A 24,911-nucleotide genomic window follows, 5' to 3' on the forward strand; every position below is an offset into this window, starting at 1 on the left:
CTGGCTCTGCTCCACCGGAGCTCCTGTAGCTCACAGCTGGTGAGGGAGCACCACATGTTCCAGTAAGCAGCAGGTGCCCGGGGGCAGCCAGTATGAGTGTGGGGCTTGGGCTGAGGGGAGACTCTACTGGAAGGCTCAGGAGCAGCAACAGGGCTGAGCTGAAGGAGTGTGGGGGTCTTGGCTGGGACTGGGAGGTGGGCAGGACACAGGGGCCTGTGCAGGGCCAGGAGGGGACCTGTACTCAGGGCCAGTGGGAGCCATCAGGATAGATTGAAGTTGGAGACAGCTATGGACAGACCAGCCAGGAGCCAGAAAGCTGAAGTCTGTCCAGCCACCTTTCCTGGAAAGCAGGCCCCTAGGGGAGCTGGTGAGGGAGGAGGACTGGCAGCGTCACCTGCTCCTTCCCGATGTGACCCACTCTTGCCAGCCTACATGGGTGTGGGATGTCCATGCCGGAGCTGTGTCTGCCTTGGATGGCTTCCCTTCCCATCACTGAGTTTTGATTCTGCTCTGGGGCCCAAGAAGACGCCTTATTGGGGACAAAAAGCAGAGGAGTGTAATTCATTGTTTCCTGGTCACAACCTCTGTGTGCGTCTCCCATCAGCGCCTCGGCTTCTGTTTGAGGGCTGGACTTACGATGACTTCCGCAACGTCCTAGACAATGAAGATGAAATAGAAGAGCTCAGCAAGACTGTGGTCCAGGTGGCAAAGGTGAGACCTGTATGCTGTCCTCACAGGCCACCAGGCCTCATCCCCAGAAGGCCCTGCCTCTCCCCGCCAGGCCTTGCCTCCTCAGATGGTCTCTTTCTCTCAGAGAAGGTTGTGCCTCCCAAACCCACCCCACCTCTCAGATCAGCTCCTGCCTCCCACACCAGCTGCTGTGTCTTCCTGGCCTTTCCTTCTGCCTGGGACTCCCACAGGGCCTCCACTGGGCTCCTCTTGCTTGGATTTCTTCTTAAGCACCTTCTAGTGCAACCCAGGTCTTCCAGGCAGGACAATGTCAGCCCACTCCAGAACATCCCATGCTTCCTCTTTTTTTTTTTTTTTTTTTTTTTTTTTTTTTTTTTTTAAAGAGAGAGTGAGAGAGAGGGGAGAGAGAGAGAGAGAATTTTTTTATTTTCTAGTTCTCGGCGGACACAACATCTTTGTTGGTATGTGGTGCTGAGGATCGAACCTGGGCCGCACACACGCCAGGCGAGCGCGCTACCGCTTGAGCCACAGCCCCAGCCCCCCCATGCTTCCTCTTGACCACAGGGATCCTCTGGGGGTCCCAGGGTGGGAGACTTGTCTTCAGGGCCAGGAAGCTTCCTTTGGTCAGAGCTTGAGTCCCTTGGAGGAAGCCCATCTCCACTGGCTGCTTGTATGCTATGGTGCAGGGACAGAAGATCCTGGATAAACAGAATGCAGGGTGCCAAGTCCTGCTTCTGACTCCTGTAGGGGGTCCCCCTCCTACCCCCTTCAGAGGGATTTCTGGGTGTGCAGTTTAGCCTTGGACCTTGCCTCGTGGGTGACTAGGTTGTAACTTTGCTATTGGATAAGGTGGGAGTTCTGTCTTTTCACCTGTCCCTCTTGGGTCTTTCTCCTCATTGATTCTGTTTCTTTCAGAACCAGCATTTTGATGGCTTTGTGGTGGAGGTGTGGAGCCAGCTGCTGAGCCAGAAGCATGTGTGAGTTTGGGGCAGCAGGTGGCTGCTTGGACCTCAAGTGTTTGCTGGAGCCAGAGGGAGGACCGAGGGAGAGGAGGAGCTTTTGGGAGGGCCTTCCTCCTGCGTTCCTATGTCTGAGGTGGAGAGGAGGCCCTGTGAGAGGTGGAGAAGCCAGAAATGGCCCCAGGACAGGAGACCTATCCTGACCACATTGCAGTGCCAGCCTGGAGGCCCCTCATGTGTGGTAAAGGGCACAGAGGACCTTCCCTCACAGGGACTCTGTGAGTAGAGTGGCCAGGACAGTGTGACAGGTCTCACTAGACACAAGCAGAGGCTTCCTCAGTGAGCAGGAAGGAACTTCCTGGGATGTGAAAAGAGACTAGCCAAGCACATGTGGGACTTTGAGGTGTGATGGCCCTGGTGTCCTTTGGGCTCTTCAATGTGCCACGAGGAGGGGGCCACACAGTACCCTCATAGATCTGTTGAGGTTTGCCTTACTTTGTTTCTGTTTCAGTGCATTAAGTAGGCAGTAAGACATGGCCTCATAGTGTCCCTGGGGCTCATTAATACTGGAGCAGGAGGGCTGTGGGGGGAGTTGTAGAGCCCAGCCAAGTGAGAGACTGCAGCAGGGGAGGCAGAGGTAGGAATAGCCTGCCCTTGTACCCAGGGAGTGGAGGGCGGCTGTCCTCAGGGGATGTCAGGGCCATGGTGTGGGCAGTGATCAGGCTCCTGAGCAGCAAAGACCAGTTGGTCCAACCATAGTGGGCATTGAGCTGCCTCCAGGACAGCTGCCTCCCAGGACAAACCTGACTGAGCTGACACAGGAATATTTACATGGGTCTCCTTCCACCCGCCCCCCCCCCCCCCAGCATCTAGTCTGAATTCGATGTATCAGGTTGGCTTGGCAAGACTGTGATTAACCTGGCAATACCATGGTTGGCAGACTTGGGCAGGCATGTGGCACTTGCTTTTGGCCCAGTATGCAGGCCCGTGGTATGGGCTGGTATGCTGGTGGGGTCTAGTGTCTGTAACACATGGGCTTGGAGTGCCAGCCTCTTGATAGCAGCTCTCCCATGGGCCAGAGAGGTTATCTGGGAGCCATATGAAACAGCTATGAGAACTCCTCTTCAGAGCACCATCTGGCTGGAGTGACTGTCCCTGGGCAGAGACTGCTGGGCATGGTAGGAAGAGCTGAGCTGGCAGCTCTGCCAGGGTTCCCAGGCCTTTCTCCTCATGAAACCTGAAGCAGTTTGAACTACTGCAGCGTGTGACCTTAGTCTGCCCTGGTTGTAAGTCTCAACTTGGTTCATAGTAATGCACTCCTGGTCACATCCCAGCAGACTCAATGGGCCTGTGGTAGTACCTCCTCAAGGTCTGGAAAGCTTTGTGGCAAGTGTACACAAGTCACTAAGGGTAATAGGTGTTATGGTGAACTTTGGAGGTAGCAGATCTGGGGATGTCAGCCCTGTAGCTAATGCTACAGCCTGCCCCTGGGAGAGGCCAGTTCTTTGGTAAGATGGAGATGAGACTGCCAGACAGGTACCGGTTTGCCCTGCTGGCCCCCACTTGGAGCTGTCTCCCACATGCCAGACCTGAGTCTGGGCTCGGTGGGTTCTCTTGTGTGCTGTTGCTAGCACAGGCTCAGAGGCTATCTAGCCTGCAGGGTCTGTTGGTAAAGCTCTCAGCAGAGAGTTGCTGCTGCCAGTCCCACCCAGGGTGGCTGCAGTGTGGGCCCCTGGGAGCCGCCGTTGCTGGCAGATAGGGATGAGCTTACACCTGTCCCACAAAGTCAGCTTCAGGCTACGCCCTTGTGGATGCATGTCCAGACTCCTTGGGCCCCTTAGAGAGCGGCCTTGGCCACCTTTTTGGCCCTCAAGTCTCGTATGTCATGGGGATCAGAACCCATAACCTTTGGGGCTAGTAGGAGGCCCTCTCCAAGTAGGATTGGTTTCCTGAAGTCCCGGGCCTCTGGTGTTTCAGGGGCCTGAGCAGTGTCCTCCTTGTCCATGACCTTTAAGTGATAAGTGGGTAATAGCCACTGGTGCATTGACTAGTTCTGGATGCAAAAGTGGGAGGACAGGTTGTCCCAAGACTTTGTCCCTCCTGGTCTGTACTTGGGTTGCCACCTGCAAAGCTAGCACTGGGCCAAGAGAGGAAGGCTGTCTGGCCTTAGCTTCCTCGTGACCACAGAGTTCTCACACTGGCATCACTGGCACTCAGTTTGAAAGGTGACAGCCTCGATGGGGCAACATCAGGGAGACTGAGAAGCCACCACCATCCCACAGCCAGTTGCCGAGAGGACCTGGCCTTCCACACTCGGCAACTGGACAGACTTCCATTCCCATGGCCAGTGGAAGCCTTGGCCTTATGCTTGGTGCCCATCAAGGTGGGACTTGCAGTCCATACAGGGTTGCTCCATACAGGGTTGCTCCTAAAGGGCCTGGAGTAGAAGAGTGAGGGCCTTGTGTCCAGGGAGAGTGGGCCCAGAGTAGACACATCAATATTGGAACAGCAGCATTAGGCCAGCTCCTATGAGCAGAGCCTCCACCCCAGCTAGTGTTAGGTGCCCTGTGGGCTGTCCACCCACTGCCCATGTGGATCGAGAGTTACAGGGTAGGTCCTCTCAGCTTGTATGGGGAGAGAGGTCAATAGTTGTCCTTGGGCACACCACCCCACTTGCCCCTCTGGTCCCCTCATCTGGTGGCCCCAGCATGCCTGATGGCCTGCCCCATTTTGAAGCCCCCACTTGTGTGGCCCTCAGACTGTCCTGTGATGTTTCACAGCCTGAGGCTTGTAGTGCCACTCAGTGTATTGGTGCACTCGGGCTCTGGAGCATGATATAGACATGTGAGCTGTTTCATCTGGGCTCCTCTCTTCTGAGCACCCACTGGGGTGCTCTTGAGACTCCAGCTGCAGGGGCCCCTGGGTATGAGGAAGGACAGGGGTCTTTTGGATAATGGATAAGGACAGGTTGGGGGTGTGAGCCCCTTCTTCCCTAGCCCTCTCTACAGATCCACATGTGCCATTTTCTGTATGGTGCTGTACCCAGGGTGGGGTGAGAAGGCCCGATGGAGGGTCTCAGGCTGGGACCACTGGGAACCTGCAGTGCTTGGAGCCAACAACTGCCTCTTGTTCTTGCAGGGGCCTCATCCACATGCTTACCCACCTGGCTGAGGCACTGCATCAGGCCCGGCTGCTGACCATCTTGGTCATTCCACCTGCCGTCACCCCTGGGTAAGTGCAGTTCTCTTGAAGGGTTGGGGGAGCAAACATGGGCATCAGTCAAGGGCCCAGGCCTCTGGTCAACAGGAGCTATGCCTGCCCCTTCAGTGTGGGTCCTGGGCAGGGAGGGGAGGGGAGGACTCTTCTTAGCTTAGGCAAGTGCTTTATCTCTGAGTATGCCCTTGGCCTTTTTGCAGGGGTACTGGAGATGGAACCTAGGGGCGCTCTACCACTGAGCACTGATCTGCATCTCCAGGTTTTGTTTGTTTGTTGTTATTCTTTTTTAGTTGTAGGTGACACAATATCTTTTTTTAAATTTATTTTTATGTGGTGCCGAGGATTGAACCCATGCATGCTAGGCAAGCGCTGTACCACTGAGCCACAATCCAAGCCCCCAGGTTTTGTTTTTCACTTTGAGACAGTCTCACCAAGTTGCTGAGGCTGACCTTAAACTTGTGGTCCTCCTGCCCCAGCTTCCTGAGTCCCTGGTGTTACAAGTGTGTACCACCATGCTTGGCTGAGAACTAATGTTTTTTAAACTTATTTTTCCTTCATTCTCAAAGAGGCTCTGAGGCCCAGGTGCTTGGTGCTTTAGGTGAATCTGTGTGAGCTGTGTTCCATGAGAAGTTAGGCCAAGTGGACAGGGCTGTGCAGTCGTATCTACACCAAGATGCCACTGGCTGGGGCTGGCCCTCTCCCAAGCCGTATGAGGCAGGGAGTAGTAAGGAGTGACCCAGACAGTACTACAAGAGCCAGGGAAGTTGGAATCTCATGTCCACTCTGCCAGAAGCATTTCACATAGGAATGTGGTGTTTAGCGAGCTCATGGGACACAGAGAAGGCTGAATCACAATGAGAGAACAGAACTGGGGGCTGAGTAGGCAGGAAGAGTGGGGAGCGAAGGGTGCCTCAGAGCCATTGGGGTGGGATTCCTGGGGGTCTGCCCAGGGCCCTGGGGATTTTCCAGGGGGCAGCCCTGTGCATGTGGCCCTCAGACGAATGCTGGCTCACAGCTGCTACTTTGGGAAGAAGCTGCCGCCATCTCACATCTCTGTAGCCTTCCACTCTCTAGGGTGGCAGCCTCTCTCAGTGGGATGTGCTTGAACGTGCCTCGAGGGCCTGAGGTGATGCTGGCAGGCTGTAGAGTCACACAGAAGAGCTGACTTGGCTCTCACAGAGCCTTCAGTGTGCTCCACAGCCAGGACAGATGCCATCACCACTGCAAGTGCTGGGGTGGTTTCCTGCCCAGCTGAGGGCCCTTTGCTTGGCCTGGGTGTCAGCCTCCTTCCTGACTTTTTTTCCCAAACTTTCTGGCCCTCAATCTGAGTTGGGTGCAGCTTCAGGCTTTGTAGACTGGTCTCAGGCCTGTGTCCTAGAATCTTACTTAGGGCCCAGTAGGCCAGCTGCCCTAGGAGGGTAGTCATGGGAAGTGGAGGGCCTGAGGGTTGCCTGTGTCTCTGCCTGTGTTTGCAAATGGTGCATCCATGCGTCTGGCACACATGGGTGTAGTGGGGCTCTTGTGTTCTTTTGGTCTTGGCTTTTTACTCAGTGTGGGTGCAGCTCCTAATGCTTGTTGCTGAACAGGTGAGGGTCCTGCCCCAGACTGAACCCTGAGCCCTTCCTATCTGGTGCCTATGGCACCCTGAGACCTCGACTCTGTCTTCCACCTCAGTGTTCCCGTTGAGCTAATCCGTGAGACCATGGGCAGTAAGGTGACGGGCTTTGCCTCAACGGTTCCTAGGCTGGGCCCGTATTACAGCCCAGCGTCGCCACCCATGCCAGTGAGGGGCCCATGTCTGGGGCTTGGGATCTTGCTCTTGTCTGCAGCTTGATCTGTGTCACTTCCTATGCTGAGTCTATGTCTTTGAAGAGATGCACCTCGAATGTGTGACCCACGATTTCAGGGTTTCCCTAGGGGTGGCAAGGATGAGGCTGTGAGGACCCATCTTGCAGACCTAGGGGTAGAAGAGGAGACCGGGGGCTGCAGACACTCCCAGGGGGTTGCTCAGAGTCCCCTGGTGATGGGTGACTGGGTGTGGCTGGGGTGCCACAGCCAGGTGGAGACCAGGTTGTCCTTGGTGGCTAGAGGGTCACCCATGAGAGGACACAAGAGCAACCTTTGGTGGGACACTGCCCTCTAAAGTCAGAGTGGAAATGGCTTCCCAGGGGCGCCTTCTCTGCCCCAGCATCGTCACCCAAGTTCCCAGCCTTGGGCAGGGAGTGTAGAATGGGAGCTGAGGCCTGCTGTCGTCCCTCACTCTCAATGACCAAGGCACACAGCTCCTTCATATGGCTGCATGGGGAGGGGACCTGTACCCAGAGGGAGAGAGAACCACGGGCAGTGGCTGAGAGGGGTGCCAAAACCTGTGGGTAGGTGGCTCAGGAAAAGCGGGACCCCAAGCCCAGCAGAGGCCTGGGAGCTGCTGGTATGGAACTTGCCCGGGTGCACGTGGGGCTATGAGGCTTTCCTTATAAAGCTGGCTGTCGCAATCCCTGAGGGAGTTTATTTATTGCCCCCATGTGTCCTCCCCTCCCCCTTGCTGAAGAGCTGTCACTGCAGTCAGTGCCTTTTGCCTTGCGTCTTTCTGCAGATGGACATCAGCTCCTCAGGTCCTTCACAGGCTATGCTGGGCGGGACACAGCTCTAGGAGGGAAGTCTGATGCAGCTGTGGGGAGAGGTGGCTCCCTTTCACCAAATACAGAGAAGGCAGGTTGGATTCAGAGCTGCCGGGGAGAGTCCTACTGGGGCTGCCACAGCACTGTAGACCTCCAGGGTCTATTCCTGGACCTGGGAAGCTGCTGGCAAAGGTGCTGTGCTGACCTTGAGCCCTGCCACCAAGGCAATGTGGTCAGCCTCTACAGATGACCTGGTTTAACCATATCCCCCCATCTGCAGGGACAGGAGGATACCATCCCCCACAGGATCTGAGTTAGTCTCCAGCTAGTTCTACATGTTTTAGGGTTTTGTTAGTATTGTGACCCCTCAGCTCAGGGTGCTGGTCACAGACCAGATGTTGGTTTCCTTCCCCACATTGTTGGTGTGCCCATTCAGGAAGGTGTGCTGTAGGCTATGACCCCCCTGAAGTGGAGGATGCTCCTGGCTGGATCCTGCATCCTGCCTTGTCTCTCCAACCCCCGACCATGGTTCAGTGTTGGTCCAGTGGTGGAGGGAGGGTGATGGGTGGGTGAGGTCTTTCACCTGGGGATGCTGGTTGCTGGACCCTTAAGCTGCCCTGTGCATAAGCCCCTGGTTTCCTGCAGCCTAGGAGGCAGGGCAAGCAGTGGGTTTTGACATGTATTGAGGTCTCTGTGAGGGCTGGTGGGCACCAGATAGAGTCATGCCAGGAATTGGGCTGGCTAAGTGAGGACCCAAGCAAGAAAGGAGGACCTGCTGTGCTGGAGGGTAGAGCAGCTGTGGCCAGCGCTGTCACCTCAGATTCCACAGGCAGCTGAAGCCTGCAACCCTTATCAGCAACAGAGTAACACCTGCATAAGAGGTGGTAACAGATGCTCCAACAGTGGTGAGACAGTAAGGAGGACCCACATACTGCAGGGTCTGCACGGGCACATGCAAGGAGCCCATGGGCAGGTGGAGGTGCTTACTTTTCATGAAGCCCTGGGGAGACTACTGCTCACACCTAGCAAGGCACCATGTATCTTGGGCACGTGGCACAGGCCAGGCAGACTCTAGGGTTCACACCCCCAAGGTGGGGCCGAGCAGAGTCTGACACACATGGAGGTGGTCCTCAGCTACTCGCTGTCTGGTGGCCCCATTGCAGCACATGCACAGATGCACAGAGCCTTTGTGGCTGTGACACTCTTCTCAGAGAGGAGACCTGGCATGTAGGGCTGTGGCAGGTTCCCAGGGACCTGTGCAGCCAAAGCCCTCTGACAGTCACCCGACATTTGTCTCCACTTGGCCGCCACAGCAAAGCACCAGACAGGGACCCATTCGACCAGACATGCATGGTCTCAGTTCCAGAAGTTGGAAGTCGGATCAGGGTGCCAGCAGGGCTGTGCTCTGGGAGGGCCTCTCCCTGAGTGTGGATGGCACCTTCTTGAGTCTCTTCTGATGGCACCCTTCATAGCGCCGCCATCATTGCCACCCTGAGGCCTCGTCTCCAAATGCTGTCCTGTTGAGGATGTGGGGTCACAAATGCCTGGCCAGTGGCGATTCTGTCAGCTCACATTAAAGAAAGGCCTCCATGTGTGGAAGGGGAGTCCTTCTGGCCAGGAGGGATCTGGCAGTGGCTGCCCCAGTTCTCTACAGGCCCTGCCCCACACAGCTCCAGGCCTACACCCACCACACCTGGCGGACAGAAGGTCGTCTTAGTCCCTGAGGCTAGTGCCCATGGCCTCATAGTCCCTGAGGCCGGTTGGTAGTGGTAGCAGTGAGAAGTGGGCTCCAGAGCTGCTCTGCTTGTGCACCAGCCCCTAGAGGGAGGGGTCCTGGCTTCTGCCAGCTGTATTCCTCCCCTACAGCCTTGGCTGTGAGCTGCTGCTTCTAGGAGCAGAGCTGGACTCAGCAGAAAATGTGGCTACCCAAGGGTGGGGGCAACATGCTGCCCAGAGGGCCAGACCACAGTGGCCACCTTAGGCCACAAGACAGGGACTGCTTTTCCTACTTGAAGACACCTTCCATCTCTGGTCCTGGTTTGACATGTCTGAGGAAAGGCAGCTTCCACAGGGTCACATATACTCCCCCCAACCCGCCCGCTCCCAGCTGGACTTGCTTCCCCCTGGGGCAGGGCCTCTTGACTGGCTCTCCATTCTCAGGGCTTCGGGGCTCCTCACACTTTTGACCTTAGCTTCTGTGTCTCCCCACCCCAAGCCATGTTCTGGTGACCTAGTTGAGGGCAGCTGCTGTGGCAGCCTTGCCCTAGAAAGTGTAAGCTGGAAGTTCAGCTGGCAGTGGATACAAGATGCTGGAAACTAGAACCCCTGGGTGTCCTACCCAAGGCAGCCTCCCAGTGCCCAGCTTGGCAGGCAGCAGTCCTAGACCAAGGCAGGGAGGGCTCAGCAGATACACAGCCTCTCAGGTGTCACTCCTGCTACTTCACATCTCTCACTGGTTGGTCCCTATGGACAGCAGAGGCCTCTGTGAGGCTGGCCTGGCCCACCCATGCCCACCAATGGAATTGCCCTGGCCCCAGGCAGGAGCACATGCTCCAGACTTTCAGGGCAAGCCTGGCCGGCTACTGCAGGTGGGTATGTGAGTGGGATCAGGGTGCAGGCCCCCAACCCAGAAAGCTTGCTTGATGCCTGGGCCCCACCAGTGTCTTCTGGAGGCCAGAGAACGGGCAGGGCCAGAGTTTGCCTAGAGGGCAGCAGTACCTGGCCTAGCTGCACTAGCCATTCTCCTCTGCAGCCCTGTGGGCTTCTAGCCTGGGGGTGCAGGCTACCTTCAGCCTGACCATACCAGGGTAGGGATTCATCTGGGACCCTCCAGGCAGAATTTGTGCCACATCCCTTGGTTAGGCATAAACATCCCATCCGAAGGGGCCTGCTTTTCTCCATTGTGGACGCTCAGGGCATGGGTAACACTGCTGTACAGCTGCAGAGACCCCTATGTTCTCTCCTAGCATTGCAGGGGCTGTTGCAGAACCCTGTGTGGGGTTTTGTAGGGTGTAGCTTCTCTGCCCAGAGCCTTGCAGTGCCTGGTAGCTCCTGCCTGCCCACATGGCTCTCACTGCACCTCACTTAGCCTCTAGCTTCCTGCAGTCTCTCGTGGATAGCTCCACCCCTGATGCCCCAAGGGCTTGGGCAGGATTCAGGGACTAGGCTCCAAGCAACCAGCCAGGCCACAGGTGTGTTGGCCGTGGGCACTCACTGAGGGCCTGCAGGCTCCCAGGATTCCCCAGTTTGAGGATGCCTCTCTTTCTGTCAAAGAAAAGGACAGATAAGAACGAAAACCCTGTACGAAACACCCCATCTCGGTCCACCCCAGCACTAACATGTGGCATTAACATGCTGGCTTAAGATCTGTCTTTTTCCAAAAGTAAGGAAGTTTTAAAGAGAAGCCGAGGCTCTGTCCTTCCCTCCCCTGCAGTGCGCTGGCTGCCATGGGACTGCACCGTCAGCCTTGGGTGTCAGCATTCGCTCTTCCCATCCTCTCCCCAGTTCACATGCCTTAGTGTGGAGTGGCTGTAGGCTATGGCTTGGCACCACTGGGTTGTCACTGGGCCAGGCAGGAGAGGCGGCCCCAGAAGACACTGGTTGTGGTGAACTAGGTCAGGAAGGAGCCAGTGCCTGAGGGAGGTGCTGCTTTCCAGAGATGAGAGAGGGCCAGAAGGGCAGAATGGATGGATGGGTGGTCTGATACCAGCCCTCAGGAGGCAGAGGCGCCCCCACGGGCACCTAGGCCACTTGTGCCTTGTCTACACAGCATTTGGGCCCAGCTGGCCACCTGCTCAGGCACCCCCTCCTGAGCTAGGCTGGACATATTCCCACAGGGCCTTGCCCTCTCCTGCAAGCCAGGCATTTGTGCCTCCTGTTTCCCTGCTGAGATCCAGTGAGGGCCTTGGCAGCTGGGCAGCTCCAGATGGCTTGGTGCAGAGCTGGGGGTGGGCGGTGCTCCTGTTGCCCTGTCTTGGATGGTCCCAGCCCTCTGCAGTAGTGCTTAGCTCAGTTTGTCCCTCTGTGAGGTCTCTGTCCCAGGATTCCTGCTGTTCCCACTCCACATCCATTGTTCTCAGCTCCATCATGTCCTCAGTGGTATCTGGGTCATCCCTCATCCATTGTCCCTTGCTGTGGTCTGCATGTCCATCTCATGAATCACAATATCCCTGGTAAGGCAGGAGGTATCCCAGAGCAGGGACATAGCCACTGCTGCCCTTCCTCTGTCCATCCACCTGAGCTCTGGGCTTCTCAGAAGCAATGTGAAGGGCAGAAGGAATCTCCCAAGATACTGTCCCCCACTCCTCGGCTCTTATTAAGAGTGTCACTTCCAAGGAATAACCAGCCAGTAAAAATATGCCCTATGTGCCCGAGCAGGTGAACAAAAGTGCCCTGTGTGAGGCAAGCAGGGCCGGGGGGGGGGGGGGGCAGCTGGGCCTCCCTCCCTGTGTCCCTGTTCAGTGCAGCTGGCCTGGGCTCTGGCTGTCAGCCAGGCTTCTCCCTCCCTGTCTGGCCCTGCCCAGCTGAGCAGGGGAGGAGTCAGAGACAAAATGCCTCAGATGCTTCTGTGACATGAGATGGGACGGGGACATGCCTTTCTTCACAAGCAGGGTTAGGAAGGGTGGATGCTCGTGGGTTCCTAAGTGAGCGTCCCACATGGGTAGGAGCCTTCACAGGGGGAAAGCTTTTCCTGGAGCCAAAAGCTGTTTCTGTGCATCCTCAGAGCCTGTTGTCTGGAGGGCTCTAGGGAATATTTGAGCTGCTGTCCCTTCTGCTAGGGCTGCACTGGGCCTGTGAGCAGGCCGCCCTCTGGGTTCACCCTGGCACTCGGGTGACCATGTCTAAGGTCCCCACCATGAGACCACCTCTGGGCTGGGGATACCTGGGCACTGGCCAGCTGGATTTGGGCTTATGCAGGAACATTGAGCAGCCCAGCATTCTTCAGAGAAGAGGCAGTGTCTTGTTTACTCACGTTGCTAGGGGGAGCAGAGAGCCTGGGGTGTGGCTGAGTTTAGAGGCAGATGGGCCCTTAGGATTGGGAGCAGGGTCAGAAGAAGCCAACAGCTGAAATGCATAGTAGACTGTGGTTACAGGAACCTGTAAGGGTGAGCATCCCTCGCTGGTTGGTCCCTATGGGCAGCAGAGGCCTCTGTGAGGCTGGCCTAGCCCACCCATGCCCACCAGTGGAATTGTCCTGGAACTCAGCATCTGGAACTGCCCAGCCCCTGCCCCTCTTCCTCTGAGCCCTCCAGGGGCAAGGAGAACTGGACATCTCTGCTGTCTCTGAAGTGTGACCCTGGCCATGCAGCAGGCCATCCCTGTCTTCAAAGGAAACTGACCCCCATATGGCAGGGATGGAGGGGTGTGGGCTAGGAGCCCCTATATCCAACTTGCTCTGATTCTGGCTGGGCCCAGAAAGCAGCTAAGGAGAGGCTGGCTGATGGGCTGTGTGTGGTGGCCAAGGTAGCATGCTCTCTCATTCCAGGACCGACCAGCTGGGCATGTTCACCCACAAGGAGTTTGAGCAGCTGGCCCCGGTGTTGGATGGCTTCAGCCTCATGACCTACGACTACTCCACGTCGCAGCAGTAAGTGTGGCCTTGTGCTGCGGGCACAACCAGGTCTCTGAAGCTGCAGGCCCACTCCTGCCTCCCAGGCAGGCACACTTCTGCTATGGGACCTGCTGCTTAGCATGTCCATACCCAGGAGAGGTGACCTGTGGGGGGCCCTGTCTGGGGTGGAATAGGCATGGCCTTGCTCTTGCCTCTGTCCTCAGACCTTTGCCTGAGTCACCTGGCTCTTGGAAGACCATGTGAAGTAGCAGGAGTGACACCTGAGAGGCTGTGTATCTGCTGAGCCCTCACTGCCTTGGTCTAGGACTGCTGCCTGCCAAGCTGGGCACTGGGAGGCTGCCTTGGGTAGGACACCCATGGGTTCTAGTGGAGGGGTCCAGAGCCATTTTGCCGTGGTCCTCTACAGCAGGGTCTGTCATTCCTGGTTCTTTCTGGTTTTTGTTTGTTTGGTACTAGGGATCGCACCCAGGGGTGCTCTACCACTGAGCTACCAGCCCTTTTCTTATTTTTTATCTTGAGACAGATTTTCGCTAAATTGCCCAGGCTGGCTTTGTGCTTGTGATCCTCCTGCCTCAGCCTCCTGGTTGCTGGGATCATAGGTGTGTGCCACTACACCCAGCTTCTTCCCAACTCTTGAGGGGCATGGGCCACAGTAAAGGGATGCACTCCAAGTGGACAGCCCTGGGTCAGGTTCAAGGCTTCCTGCCTGCACTGGAACTCTCCCTGTCACCCTGCAGGCCTGGCCCTAACGCCCCGCTGTCCTGGGTTCGAGCCTGCGTCCAGGCTCTGGACCCCAAGTCCAAGTGGCGGAGCAAGATTCTCCTGGGGCTTAACTTCTATGGCATGGACTACGCAGCCTCCAAGGATGCCCGTGAGCCTGTCATTGGGGCCAGGTAAGCTCAGGACCCTCCTCATCACATCCAGGATGTCACCAATCACAGTGGTGTGGGGTTGGAGAGGGTGGGGGCTCTGGCCCCTTGGGCTCATGGGCTCTGGGGCTGATGATATGGGCATCCTTGCACCTCAGCTCCTGCCTGGGGTGGCTACCACCTTGATGCAGTAGACTGGGGATGCAGCCACACTGCTGTCCCTGAGTGTGTTGACCTCTCCTGACCTCAGGAGTGGGAGTGTAGGCCAAGGCTGCTAGTGTATGTGTGAAGGGCTGTCAGCTGGCCTGCGCCACGTGGACGAGGAAGACCTGCTCCTTTTCTGTCACTTCCTTCTCTGAGGGTCTCCAGTGTCTGCTGCTGTGTGGTTCTGCTGGTGTGGAGCCCAGTTCTGTCTGTCCTGGAATCCACTGCCCCCGTCTCCCCTGCACCTCCCTGTGCTTGTGGCCCCTTACTGCCATCAGGTTCAGCACCTGCCACTGAGTTGTTTTTGTTTTTTTTTTAAATCATATAATTTTATTTAGAACTTATTTTCTTTTTTTGCCACTGGGTTTTGAGCCACATGGTCCTTCGTGTCCAGGTGCTCCTTGTACTTCATCACCACTGTGCTCCCTTGGGTCCTGCACACATGCTGCTTGTCACATGTGGAAGGTCTCATGGTTCCTTCAACTCTCTGGACCTCCCTTTGGCTCCTGACCTCAGGCACCGCCAGCGGGTGCTTGTGTCAGGGCAGTCCAGCCCAGCCGCAGCTCCTGGGCCTGGTTCCACTTCTGGGGTTCTTGCTTCGTTTCGGTTGTTCCTCCTTGCTGTGTCTGCACTGGTGGCACAGACTGCTGGTGGCTTCTTTTGCCAGGCCCACCCTGCCATTAGTTGCCTTCAGGCTTTCTTTCATCTCACAGGCTGTAGGTCCCATGTGTCAGGGTTTGGGTCTCATTTTACATCCTCTGGGCCTCTGCTAAACGTGTGCTTGTGTGGGATTCCGTTGTGATGACAGCCGGTGTCCTCCTCTGCTGATCCTGATGTTGGGTCGGCTCTGGTCAGCCTGCACGTGACCGTCTCCTTGGTCAGGGGCCTGGGGTGCAGCCCTGTGGACCCGGAGTTGGACTGGGTACCAGATGTCGCAGATGTTGCCTCTGGGAGTCGGGTGTTTGAGTGCTCCTGTGAGTCTTTGTGTTTGTTCTGGAAACAGTTTGGCTGTGCGGAGCTCATTTAGGCCACCCACATTCCTAGTGGCTCCTTCCCTGAGGATGGTTGGTGTCTGGAGACAGGTGTGGTGTCACTGCTTGCTGGGACTCTCTGCAGGGTTCCCAGGCCTGCTCTGTGAGGGCAAGGCATGTGTTACCCAGGGCAGTGAGCAGAGGCAGGCCATCACCCTGCCTTGAATGCTGAGGTCCTGGCTGGGCCCTTGCTATGGTGTTTCCCTCCAGCTGGGACCAGGGGTCAGCCAGTGGTGGGACTCCCAGGTTCAGGGCATGGCAGCAGTCAGTAGAGGAGGCGGGACACCTCTCTGCGGTCTTCTGTTCCTGCTTGGAGGAGGAATGCTTGTTAGGACCACCTCACTCCCATCTCCCCTGTTGGTCCCTCTGTGGTGGGCTGTCAGGGTGGATTATGCTCCAAGGCAGTGGTGGGAAGGGGTGGTCCCACTGGTGGGCTTTTTCCCCTTCTAAACCCACACTCCCCTGTGTCCACAGGTTGGCCCTAGGGTCTGGGGTCCAGCACAGACCTAAGCCGACTGCTGTTCTCCTGACCCCTGGGGTCTACTCTGTATCACTGAACTTAGCCAGACTCTGTAGACAGGGCAGGTCAGGCCACTGGGAAGATGGCACTGGTAACAGGAGATTGGGCAGCAGCCTGAGGCCCAGTGGCCCCGCACCTACCATTTGCAGCAGGATGGAGAGAGGTCAGCTTCATAGCTGTGTCCTGTGCTGGAAGACGTGAATTTGCTGCACAGTGAGGGCTCCTCCCATTCCTCCAAGGACACCCCTAGGGCAGGCTGGTGCTGAGGTGGATCCCCGTCCCCCTCTGTCTTATTTCTGATCAGTGTTGCTCTGTGTGTGTGTGTGCCAGGCCCTGGCATCTTCAGGAAGCCCAACCACAACACCTGCTGTGTGGGCACTTCCTCCTGCTGGGCAGGGATACCAGCTGCCCAGACATCCTCAGTGGACTAGCCACGAGTTTCTTCCTGGGCCTGCCAGGCTTCTCCTTGGGTGGGGCTTTGAAAGGAGGTGAGGTGTTGGCCTCGAGCTGCCATCTCTGTCCACTTGGGCTGGCATCTCCCGTTCCACTGAAGTCAGTGTTCTCGCCCTCTGGGGTCTGGGGTCCAGGTGCGGCAGGCTGGCTTCTCCCAAGGCCCCTCTCCTCCCTGTCCATCAGTGTCTCCTCCCTGTGTCCTCACGTGGTCCTCTGCAAATCCGTCCTGATGGCCTCTCCTTTTTCATTTTGATGGTACTGGGGATTGAACCAGGCCTTGCTCCCCCTAAGCTCACACCACTGAGCTGTACACCAGACTGATGTCTTCTTGGAAGGACAGTCCCATTGGATCAAGATCCATCCTAATGGCCTGCTTTTAACTTAATCACCTCTTTAAATGTTGTCTTTCCAACTGTGGATAAATTCTGAGGTAGGAGTAACCTCACAGACTCTAGAGTATGATGAACTTGGAGGCATACACTTAGCCCGAAATGCCACCTGAGGGTGAAGAGATGATCCAGGGAGACAGAGAGGGTTGTTACAGCCATCCTACCCCAGCTGATGGGATAAACACAGGGCACCCAGTCTGCTCAGATCACAGAAGGCATTGGTGGCTTCCTCTGGACAGTACCTGCCCTTGATGGTTCTGAGAAGGGCTGGGGGCTTTGGAGGTTCAGAAATTCTGATCACAGAGGTGTATGCGTGAGTGTGGACACACAGGGCTGTGTGCATGGGTGTGTATGCACATACACAAGGATGCCCTCAGGCCTCCTGGCTTTGTGGAGGTTGGGAGGGAGGGTGCTGTCCTCGGTCCCCAACCCAAAGTGCCCCTTACTAATGACCTCTAGGCCTAGGTGGTGCAGAGTGGTGGTTTAGGCATTGGGCAGTTGCTGGCCTGGACTTGGGCCCACTCAAGGGGAGCAGGTGGGCTGGGAGACGGGAAGGACGGTTTGGTCAGGGCAGCAGCACATGTGCCAGCTCAGTAAGGTGCTTCCTGCAACTATGGGATAAATGACCAGCTCAGGAGACGTGTCCTCATGTTCTCCTTGTGACTACAGTGCCAGGCAGAGTGCTGATGCTGCCCAGCTGTAACTCCCCTGAAGGACACACTGCAGAGGGTGTGCCTCCACTTCAGTCTTGGCCTGTGCATCGGTCCTGCAAAGAAGGCTTCAGGGGACACAGGCAGATATGGCAGGCACTGCTGCCTGCAGGCGTTGGGAACCTGACCACCGCCAGGAGCTCCTTTTGTAGGAGTTTCCTGGCTCACTGCTGGAGTCCCCTCTGAGTCCCCTCTAAGGACGCCACAGGTCTAAGGAGAATGTTCTTCCTCACCTCTGCATGGCCTGTTACCACCTGCACCCTTGCCCACACCTCCTCTCTTTTGTCCTTCCAGGCCCTCATGGTCTTGTTCCAGCCTGATGGCATCCCCCTCAACAGCTCAGCCCAAGGACTCATTGGCCGTTTAGTGCACAGGGTCAGACAGACCTCCTGTCCTGGGGTGTCCTGGGGGGTCCTCCTCTCCAGCCCCCACAGCTGGGCTTGCTCCTCCCCCTGCCCTTCTGGAGCAACTGCACAGCCTGGCACCTCCTCTGGCTCCTGTCTAGCTCTGGTGGCTGCAGTGCTATACCAGCTCAGAGCCTTCCCTCCCCTCTGTCCTCTCCTGCTGCTGGCACCAAGACCCTGTTCCTCAGTGAAGTCCCCCTTGTCCACTGCAGTAGCCCAGGCAGGGCAGGGAGACATCTTTAGCCCACCCTCCTCCCTGCAAGGCCAAGTACTGTCTAGCAACACTGCTCACCAGGCCCCCACCCAGGCGTGACTTTCCCAGAGTGGAAAGCCCTTCATCCGGCCTCTGTCACCTTCCTTGAAGATGTCTGTAGATAGGCACTGTGGTACATGCCCGTAATCCCAGAAGCCTCAGGAGCCTCAGTTTAAAGCCAGCCTCAGCAACTTAATGTGACTCTGTCTCTAGATAAAATATAAAAAGGACTAGGGATGTGGTTAAGCGTCCCTGGGTTCAGTCCCTGGCTAGGAAAAAAAAAAAAAAAAAGAATGTCTGCGAGGCAGATAGCAGGACGAGACAAATCCAGTGCATGTGACCCTGTCCCTACCACAGTGACTCAGTGGATCTGGGCGTTTCTTCTTCCCATTCTTGCTGGTCTTTTACTCTGAGAACATTCAACCATAAAAGCCTTGGATGCGTGACAGATTCCCCCACTGCCTCCCAGGAGCTCACCCCCTTGTCCTGTGGGTATGTTCCTGGGCTTCTGCACATTCTACTTATTATGTCCTCCCAAAGCCAGTGATGTGGATGAGATGCCCTCCACACCGTCCCCTCAGTGTTTGTAGCCCATGAGTGGGCGTTCTGGGCTTAGTTGGCCTCCTCTAACCAGTTAGAGGCCTTGGGCATGTCCTTTGCCAGACAGGTGGTGGGTTGGGCCAGTCGTCATGCATCTGTGGGTGTCCCTTAGGTCATCCCGTCTCTGGAGCAGGACAGTGAGCCATGGGGTTTCCTCTTGGGATACTGCTGGACCTCACACTTCAGACATGAGGGCTTGGCTTCTGCTAAGAAGGGCTGTCAGGCCTGAGGAGTTGTTTAAACCTGTGAAACCAAGGGCATCTGAACCAAGGTTTTGCACTCTACAGGGTGAGATTGGGGCGTGGCTGTTGTTGGCCCCCTCCCCCTGGGAGAAGACCTGGGCCTGTGAATGGGGAGGGTCTCAACAGCACCCACCAGCAGCTCTGGGCTGGCTCCAGAGTCCTGTGCTCACTCCTAAGCCTAAACAGGCCCTGGACGAGGGTGGGTAGTAGGGCTCCTCCGCAAGGCATCCTCAGGCCCAGCCCTGCAGGCTCAGGTAGTGGTCACCCACTGCCATCACTCTGCCCACAGGCCTTCGTGCAGCCTGGCTCTTATTGACAGGACTCACAAGTGACCCCAGTGCCAGCCTCAGCTGTGGGTGGACAGTTGATGGGAGTTGGTGACGCAGCAGACTGCTCTGTACACTGGTTTCCAGCTCTGATTTGGCACAGCGGTGCCATGCACCCCTGTGCACCCTACTCAGCAGCCCTGACCCTCCCAGTCATAGTGAGCAAGTGGGCAATGATGCTTCTCCTATTTCCTTCCAGTGTACCCTCATTTACTGCCCATCTGCTGTGGACTCCCCTGAGACTTTTGCATGGGTTGGGGAGCCCATTGCAGGTAGGGCCCTGCTGGCAACTAGAATTTTCCATGGACCCTCTTTACCTGATTTCCTCCAGGCAGGAGCTGGGGACCTAGAGTCATAAGTCACAACCTTCCACAGTGGGCAGTAGCCTTCCCCCTTGGGCCAGTCCTTTTGATGGAGGCAAATCCAGATGGGAGAGGTCAACAGAAACAGGCAGATGTCGTTTGTGAGGGGAGGGCCATCTCTCTCTTTAGAGGGCAGGGAGGGGATATGGCACATGTCTGCTCAAGGATCAGTCCCCCTACCCAAACAGCTCACCAGGAGGCAGCCCACAGCCCCTTCATACAGGGGACAGCCAGACGTGAGGCATGGACGAGTCTCATCAACATGAGTCCCCCAATTCTTTGAGAATTAAGTAGCCTCTTGGTAATAGTCCAGGCAGCCTCTCAGATGATCTGCCATCCTGTCTTGGCCTCCAGCTTGGCTCCAGGGCCCTCCCAGGGTATCAGGGTCAGCTGTCTGGCCATCTGCTTGACCATAGAGCCAGGAACCATGCTGGGGCAATTGGCCAGCTCTTTCATGCCAGCAGCCGTGACTGTGGTCAGAGCTCCTGGGGGAGACCACTTTAAAGATAGGTCATTCCCTATCTTTAAAGTGGTCTGGGCTTCCTCCACTGAGAATCCATGTCCCCCAGGAGTGGGTCTGGTGCCAGTTTGTATATCTCCTGCTGCCAAGTGCCCCACACTACCCTGGTGGGCTGAGATGTCTCCCACTGTCCAGAGGCTCTGCCTGGCTCCCACCAGGCCCAGGTGCAGAGTAGGGTGGCTGGCAGCACCAGGGTCCATCCTGCCACACAGGTCCTGTCTCCTCCCACAGGGGCTGTGTGTTCTGAGCTGGGAATGTCCCTCAGAGAAGGAGAAACAGGGTCAGGTGTTCCTGCCTGTCCCTATGTTTGGCTGACTCAGCATAGCCAGATTGGTGACATCACCATACCCACAGGTTCTCAGGCCCTTCCTGGACGGCTATCCACTCACCCCTGCCCCAAGGAAGGTGCACCTAGGTGGGGTAGCCCTCCACCCCTTGGATATGGAGCTGTTTCCCAGTGGTGAGCCAGCTGGCTGGGAAGTGTGGCATCCTCCGGGCAGCCTTGCTGATGCCCACCTCACAGGGAGAAGTCAGCAGTTACTTCATGATCCTGTGGAAGCCAGCAGGCCCAGGCAGTAGTTGAGAGGGGCAGCCCTAAGGGAAGTACCACCTGGCTCCTCTCTATCCACCATGTCCCCAGGAAGGTTTCCTTGTAGCTACCTGGTAACCACTTCCATCCTGGGCAAGAAGTTTCTACCACTGGTGTGGGTTCTGCTCCTGGGTACAGGTGAGGGGGAGGCATGTGGCTTTCATTCTGCCCCCTCCCACCTGGCCCAGGGGAGTCTTCAACCATGGCCTGCTGAGATCCTGATGCCACCCTGAATCCTCCTTGCTCAGCCTGAGCTGGCTTTGCATGTGGGCATGATGTCCCACTACATCCTGGTCAGTCATCTTGCTTCTTGGCTTCTGTCTTTCTCCTGGGCAGATCCAAAGAGAAAACCACCTGCTGCCCACCAGCTCCACGTGGACAGCCCATGGCGCTGGCCTCATCAAGGCCTCCTTTGAGCAGAATCTCATCACCAAGAAGGGATGCCTTAGTGGGTGACCAGGGCTCCCACTGGACCGAGGCCATGGAGTTGGCCCCAGCCAGTTTTAGGGCATTGGAGATGTCTGGCCCTGCCCTACTGGGGCACTCCCAGCCCTTTTCCATTGGTGCAGTCCTGGTGGCCTGTCAAGCAGCAGGTCAGCCCCCAGTGGACCCTCTCCACTTCTGTGGGATCGAGATTGCTGAGACCCCGCTTGGCTAGGAAGGGTTGGGGCCACCATTGCAGCCCAGAGCCGTGCTCCAGCTACAGGCCCCACCACGGGAGGCCCAGGACTCTGCTGTGGATCTGGTCCTGGGTGGTCGTCCACTGCCCCAGGCTGGTTTTCTTGTCTTCTGTCTGCCTGCAGACCATGGAGGAATCCCCAAGCTCTGGGCTGAGCCCTCTGTCCATGGTCCAGCCTTCCCTTCCTGCAGAGCTTTCTCCAGGAGTTCCCTAAGCTGGTCTCCATGGAGATACCAGGGTCATGGGGGGCCCAAGCATGTCTTTCTCCCTGGACATGTAGGGTATCCTCTTTGTCCCTGGTGATCACTGAGGGCCGCTGGCCTGTCTAGATAGGTTTTCTGGCAGTAAGATCTGTTTGACACTCCTCACCCTTTGAATGCAAGGTCTGTAGCTTAGGGAGAGTGTAATCCAAGTGTAATCCCCGTTTTGAAGTGTGCTGTTCTGGGGTGCTCAGTACATCCCAGGGCTGTGCCACCCCCACCACCATCCAGTTCCTGAAGGCTTCCTCACCCCAGCCTGCCACTCTCTAGCCTGTATCCTGTCCCTGTGGGCTTGCCTATTTCGGACATTGCCCATGAGTGGACGCAACGTGTGGCTGAGGCCTTTGGTCATAGTTTAGGGAAATGCTCAACCCTCACTTCTTTTGAGTTGAGCCATGCTGTGTTGCTCAGGCTGGCCTCTGACTCCTGGGCTCCAACAGTCCTCCTACCTCAGCCTCTCGAGTGCTGTTTCCCACTGTACCCAGCTTGCTTCTTAGATATCTGCTGTCCCTTTACTCTTCCCTTCCTGGGGGCTTCCAGTGATGCCCATCACAGTTCCTCACCCCTGTCCTCTGGGCATCTTTTTCCTCTGCCTTTTTTGCATCCTCCATCCATCCACTCCTTCCTTCCAGGCAGGCCTTTCACCCAGCATGCCTGGCTTCCCCCACCCCCCTCGCTATGGCCAGGCCAGCACCTGTTGCCTCCCAAAGGCATGTGTGACCCTTTCTGTTCCTCTTAGGAGCCTGGCCCATCAGGTGGGGCTCATCTTCCATGCTGACCATGCTCTTCAGGGGTCTCATGTGAACAAGACCCCAAGCCCAGACCTTGCTTATGCAGTGTTGGGGGCAGGGGTGCCCTGGCTCAAGAACCACAAGTCTGGGTGGCCCCTGCTCCAGGCATCTTCCTGCAGCCCTCTTGGAGTGTCTTTCTACTGTGACCTCCTGATAGGAGGAACCTAGTGCTCCCAGGGGTCCTGGCTGCCCACTCACCTCCTCCAGGGGGTAGCAGATCTTGCGAGGGTGGCCACAGAGGCCCCCAAGAGGAGCAGTATGTGGCCACAGCTCTGCACAGGCATGAGAGCCACCTGTCCTTCAGTGACCCCACACATCCCAGATTCCTCCCTCTGAGCCATCTAGGAGACAGAGATCAATGGCAGTCAGCTGCATCAGTGCTTTCGTGGTATTGTAATTAAGGGGGTGGGGGTAGAAATGAGGCAGGCAGAGCTGTGTGCTGGGCCCAGGCCGCGCCTGCTACAGCTCATGGGAGCAGACCCCTCAAACCCCTCAACTCCCCAGGCACCCCATCCCCCCAGTGGCTGCTAGACATTGTCAGGGCCTGAACTAGAAGGGATTCCAGAAAGGTCAGTGAGAAGCAGAAAGGCCCGGTTTTGCACAGACTGAGTAAAAAGTGCCCACAGGTGCAGTGGCACATGCACCAGTCATCCTGGCTACTCAGGAGGCTGGGGCAGGAGGACCACAAGTTCAAGAGCTGCAGGTGCAACCCAGTGGTGAAGCACTCTGGGCTCAGGCCACAGATAAACAACAGTGAGTGCCCACAGCCGTGGTGCAGGGCTGCTTGTGCCACCAGGCAGGATGACCTTCTGGAGGAAGGGGGAGCTCTGGCTACAGGCACTTGGAGGAGGTTCAGTTTGGGTCTGGGAGGCTGTGGTATGTCAGTGGTCTGGACCCACCCATACTCTGTACCCACCCTTCCCAGTGTTTGTCCCATGTCTTGCTGGGGCCTGGGAGGCCTGACCCCACAGTGGCTTCTAAGCCACACCCTGCCAGGCTCTGGCATTCAGAGCACTGCTGCACAATATGACAGCTCTTGTGGTCTGGAAGAGTCCCTGGAGGCTAGCAAGCCTCCAACCTGCTCAGGACTACAGCCTCCCTGTCGGAGCCTCAGGGTCACAAGGCAGCCCCTGTGCTAGCCAACCCCAGATCCTGCAGATGTCCACTCCCCATAGCCCAAGGCACGGGCTCCTCCCTCGGCTGCAGCCCAGGTAGGTGCCCTGTGTCCTCGCATGGCAAGCACTGATCTTGCCATCTAGACCAGAGAGGGTCCTCCTCCTGCACAGACTACCAACTTCAGAGAGAAGAGAAGCTTCCAGAGCCATCTGTTCCTGGTGCTGGTGGCCCCCAGCCTTGTGGGGCTACCTGCCCTGTTTTGAAGGTGCAGTATGGGCTAGACTGTGACTTAGATCTTCCACCAGCTTCTAGAAGCCCTCATCCTGGCCCCACACCTCAGGAGCAGCCTTCACAGTGTGGGTAGAGACGTTGGTCTTCAAACCACTGGCTTCTGATGCTCTGAGGGCCTGCTTTCTCTGGATATGGGCAGCATTGTCCACAGTGTGGGCAGGCAGCAGAGGGAGGCCATCTCTGGAAGGCCTGAAACCACTGCCCACAGTCCCTCAGCCCTGGGGCTGCAGCTGAGTGGGGCTGCCTGAGGCCCACCTGGCTGGTTGTCCCTCTCTTGAACAGGGTGTTGGAAGGCTCAGGGGTGACTTCTCTGAGGTGGCTCTGGAGCCAGTGGTGTTTCTTGAAATGTATGACTCATCTGCAGCAATCCTGTGGGTCTGGCCCAAGGTTGGCCTCCCACAGAGCACTCTGACCTGGGAGCTGTGAGGCTGGCTGGCTCCTGCACCCACACCCTGTTCCTCCAGGTACATCCAGACGCTGAAGGACCACAGGCCCCGTATGGTGTGGGACAGCCAGGCTGCAGAGCACTTCTTCGAGTACAAGAAGTGAGTGGGGCATGTACTGCCAGTCTGGAGAGGGTAGAATGGGAGAACAGTGGGGACCAGTGTCAGACTGCAAGTGACCACTTCCAGGTGTCTGTCCCAGACCTTACAGGTGTGGGGAATACAGCCCCACAGCCTTGGCTAGAGCCAGGGAGGTGGACAGTTCCTCTTGTCTTGCAGGAACCGTGGCGGAAGGCATGTCGTCTTCTACCCAACTTTAAAGGTATGTGCCAGGTGTGCTGGCTGCTGCCCAGGGAGGTGGGACAGAAGCTTTGGTCAGACACGGAGGATGCAACAATGCTAGCTCTTCCCACATGAGGGCCCTTGCCTGCAGTGCCAGCCCGCTCTGGAGCCCAGGAGCCCAGGCCACTCTCCCCTGCTGCCCCAGTGTGTGGGTGCAGAGCTAGGCGAGGCCCACACCTGTCTGTACCCACAGTCCCTGCAGGTGCGGCTGGAGCTGGCCAGAGAGCTGGGTGTCGGGGTCTCCATCTGGGAGCTGGGCCAGGGCCTGGACTACTTCTACGACCTGCTGTAGACTGGGCAGCAGTTCCAAGGCAGCATGGACTCTCTTAGTCACAGAGCAACTGGTTGAGTGAAATACAGGCCTCTGCTGCTTGCTGTGAGTGTCTGCTGTGATCCCTGTCCTGGCAGGAACTCTGGGACAAGAATTTGTCCCCTCCCAACTGGGCCCTGGCCACAGCCTGC

At 57.0% G+C, this 24,911-nt stretch overlaps 1 protein-coding gene across 5 annotated transcripts in view; it reads left to right on the top strand.

The window, feature by feature from the left end:
- Nucleotides 1-24,824, top strand: part of CHID1 (chitinase domain containing 1) — a 34,796-nt gene extending 9,972 nt beyond the window's left edge. For 3 of the 5 annotated variants that reach the window (XM_081282391.1, XM_081282392.1, XM_081282393.1), the window contains 8 exons: nt 605-711; nt 1,606-1,667; nt 4,788-4,880; nt 12,969-13,070; nt 13,793-13,948; nt 24,029-24,209; nt 24,387-24,429; nt 24,643-24,824. In XM_081282391.1, the coding sequence (XP_081138517.1) occupies nt 605-711; nt 1,606-1,667; nt 4,788-4,880; nt 12,969-13,070; nt 13,793-13,948; nt 24,029-24,209; nt 24,387-24,429; nt 24,643-24,779 (881 nt within the window). In that variant the 3' untranslated portion in view covers nt 24,780-24,824. The remainder of the gene's footprint in view (nt 1-604; nt 712-1,605; nt 1,668-4,787; nt 4,881-12,968; nt 13,071-13,792; nt 13,949-24,028; nt 24,210-24,386; nt 24,430-24,642) is intronic. The other 2 variants (XM_081282394.1, XM_081282395.1) reach the window with 1 other exon arrangement.
- The last annotated feature ends 87 nt before the right edge of the window (nt 24,825-24,911 follow it).

This window comes from Spermophilus citellus, assembly GCF_964194105.1.
Source record: "Spermophilus citellus genome assembly, chromosome: 2".
NCBI lineage: Eukaryota > Metazoa > Chordata > Mammalia > Rodentia > Sciuridae > Spermophilus > Spermophilus citellus.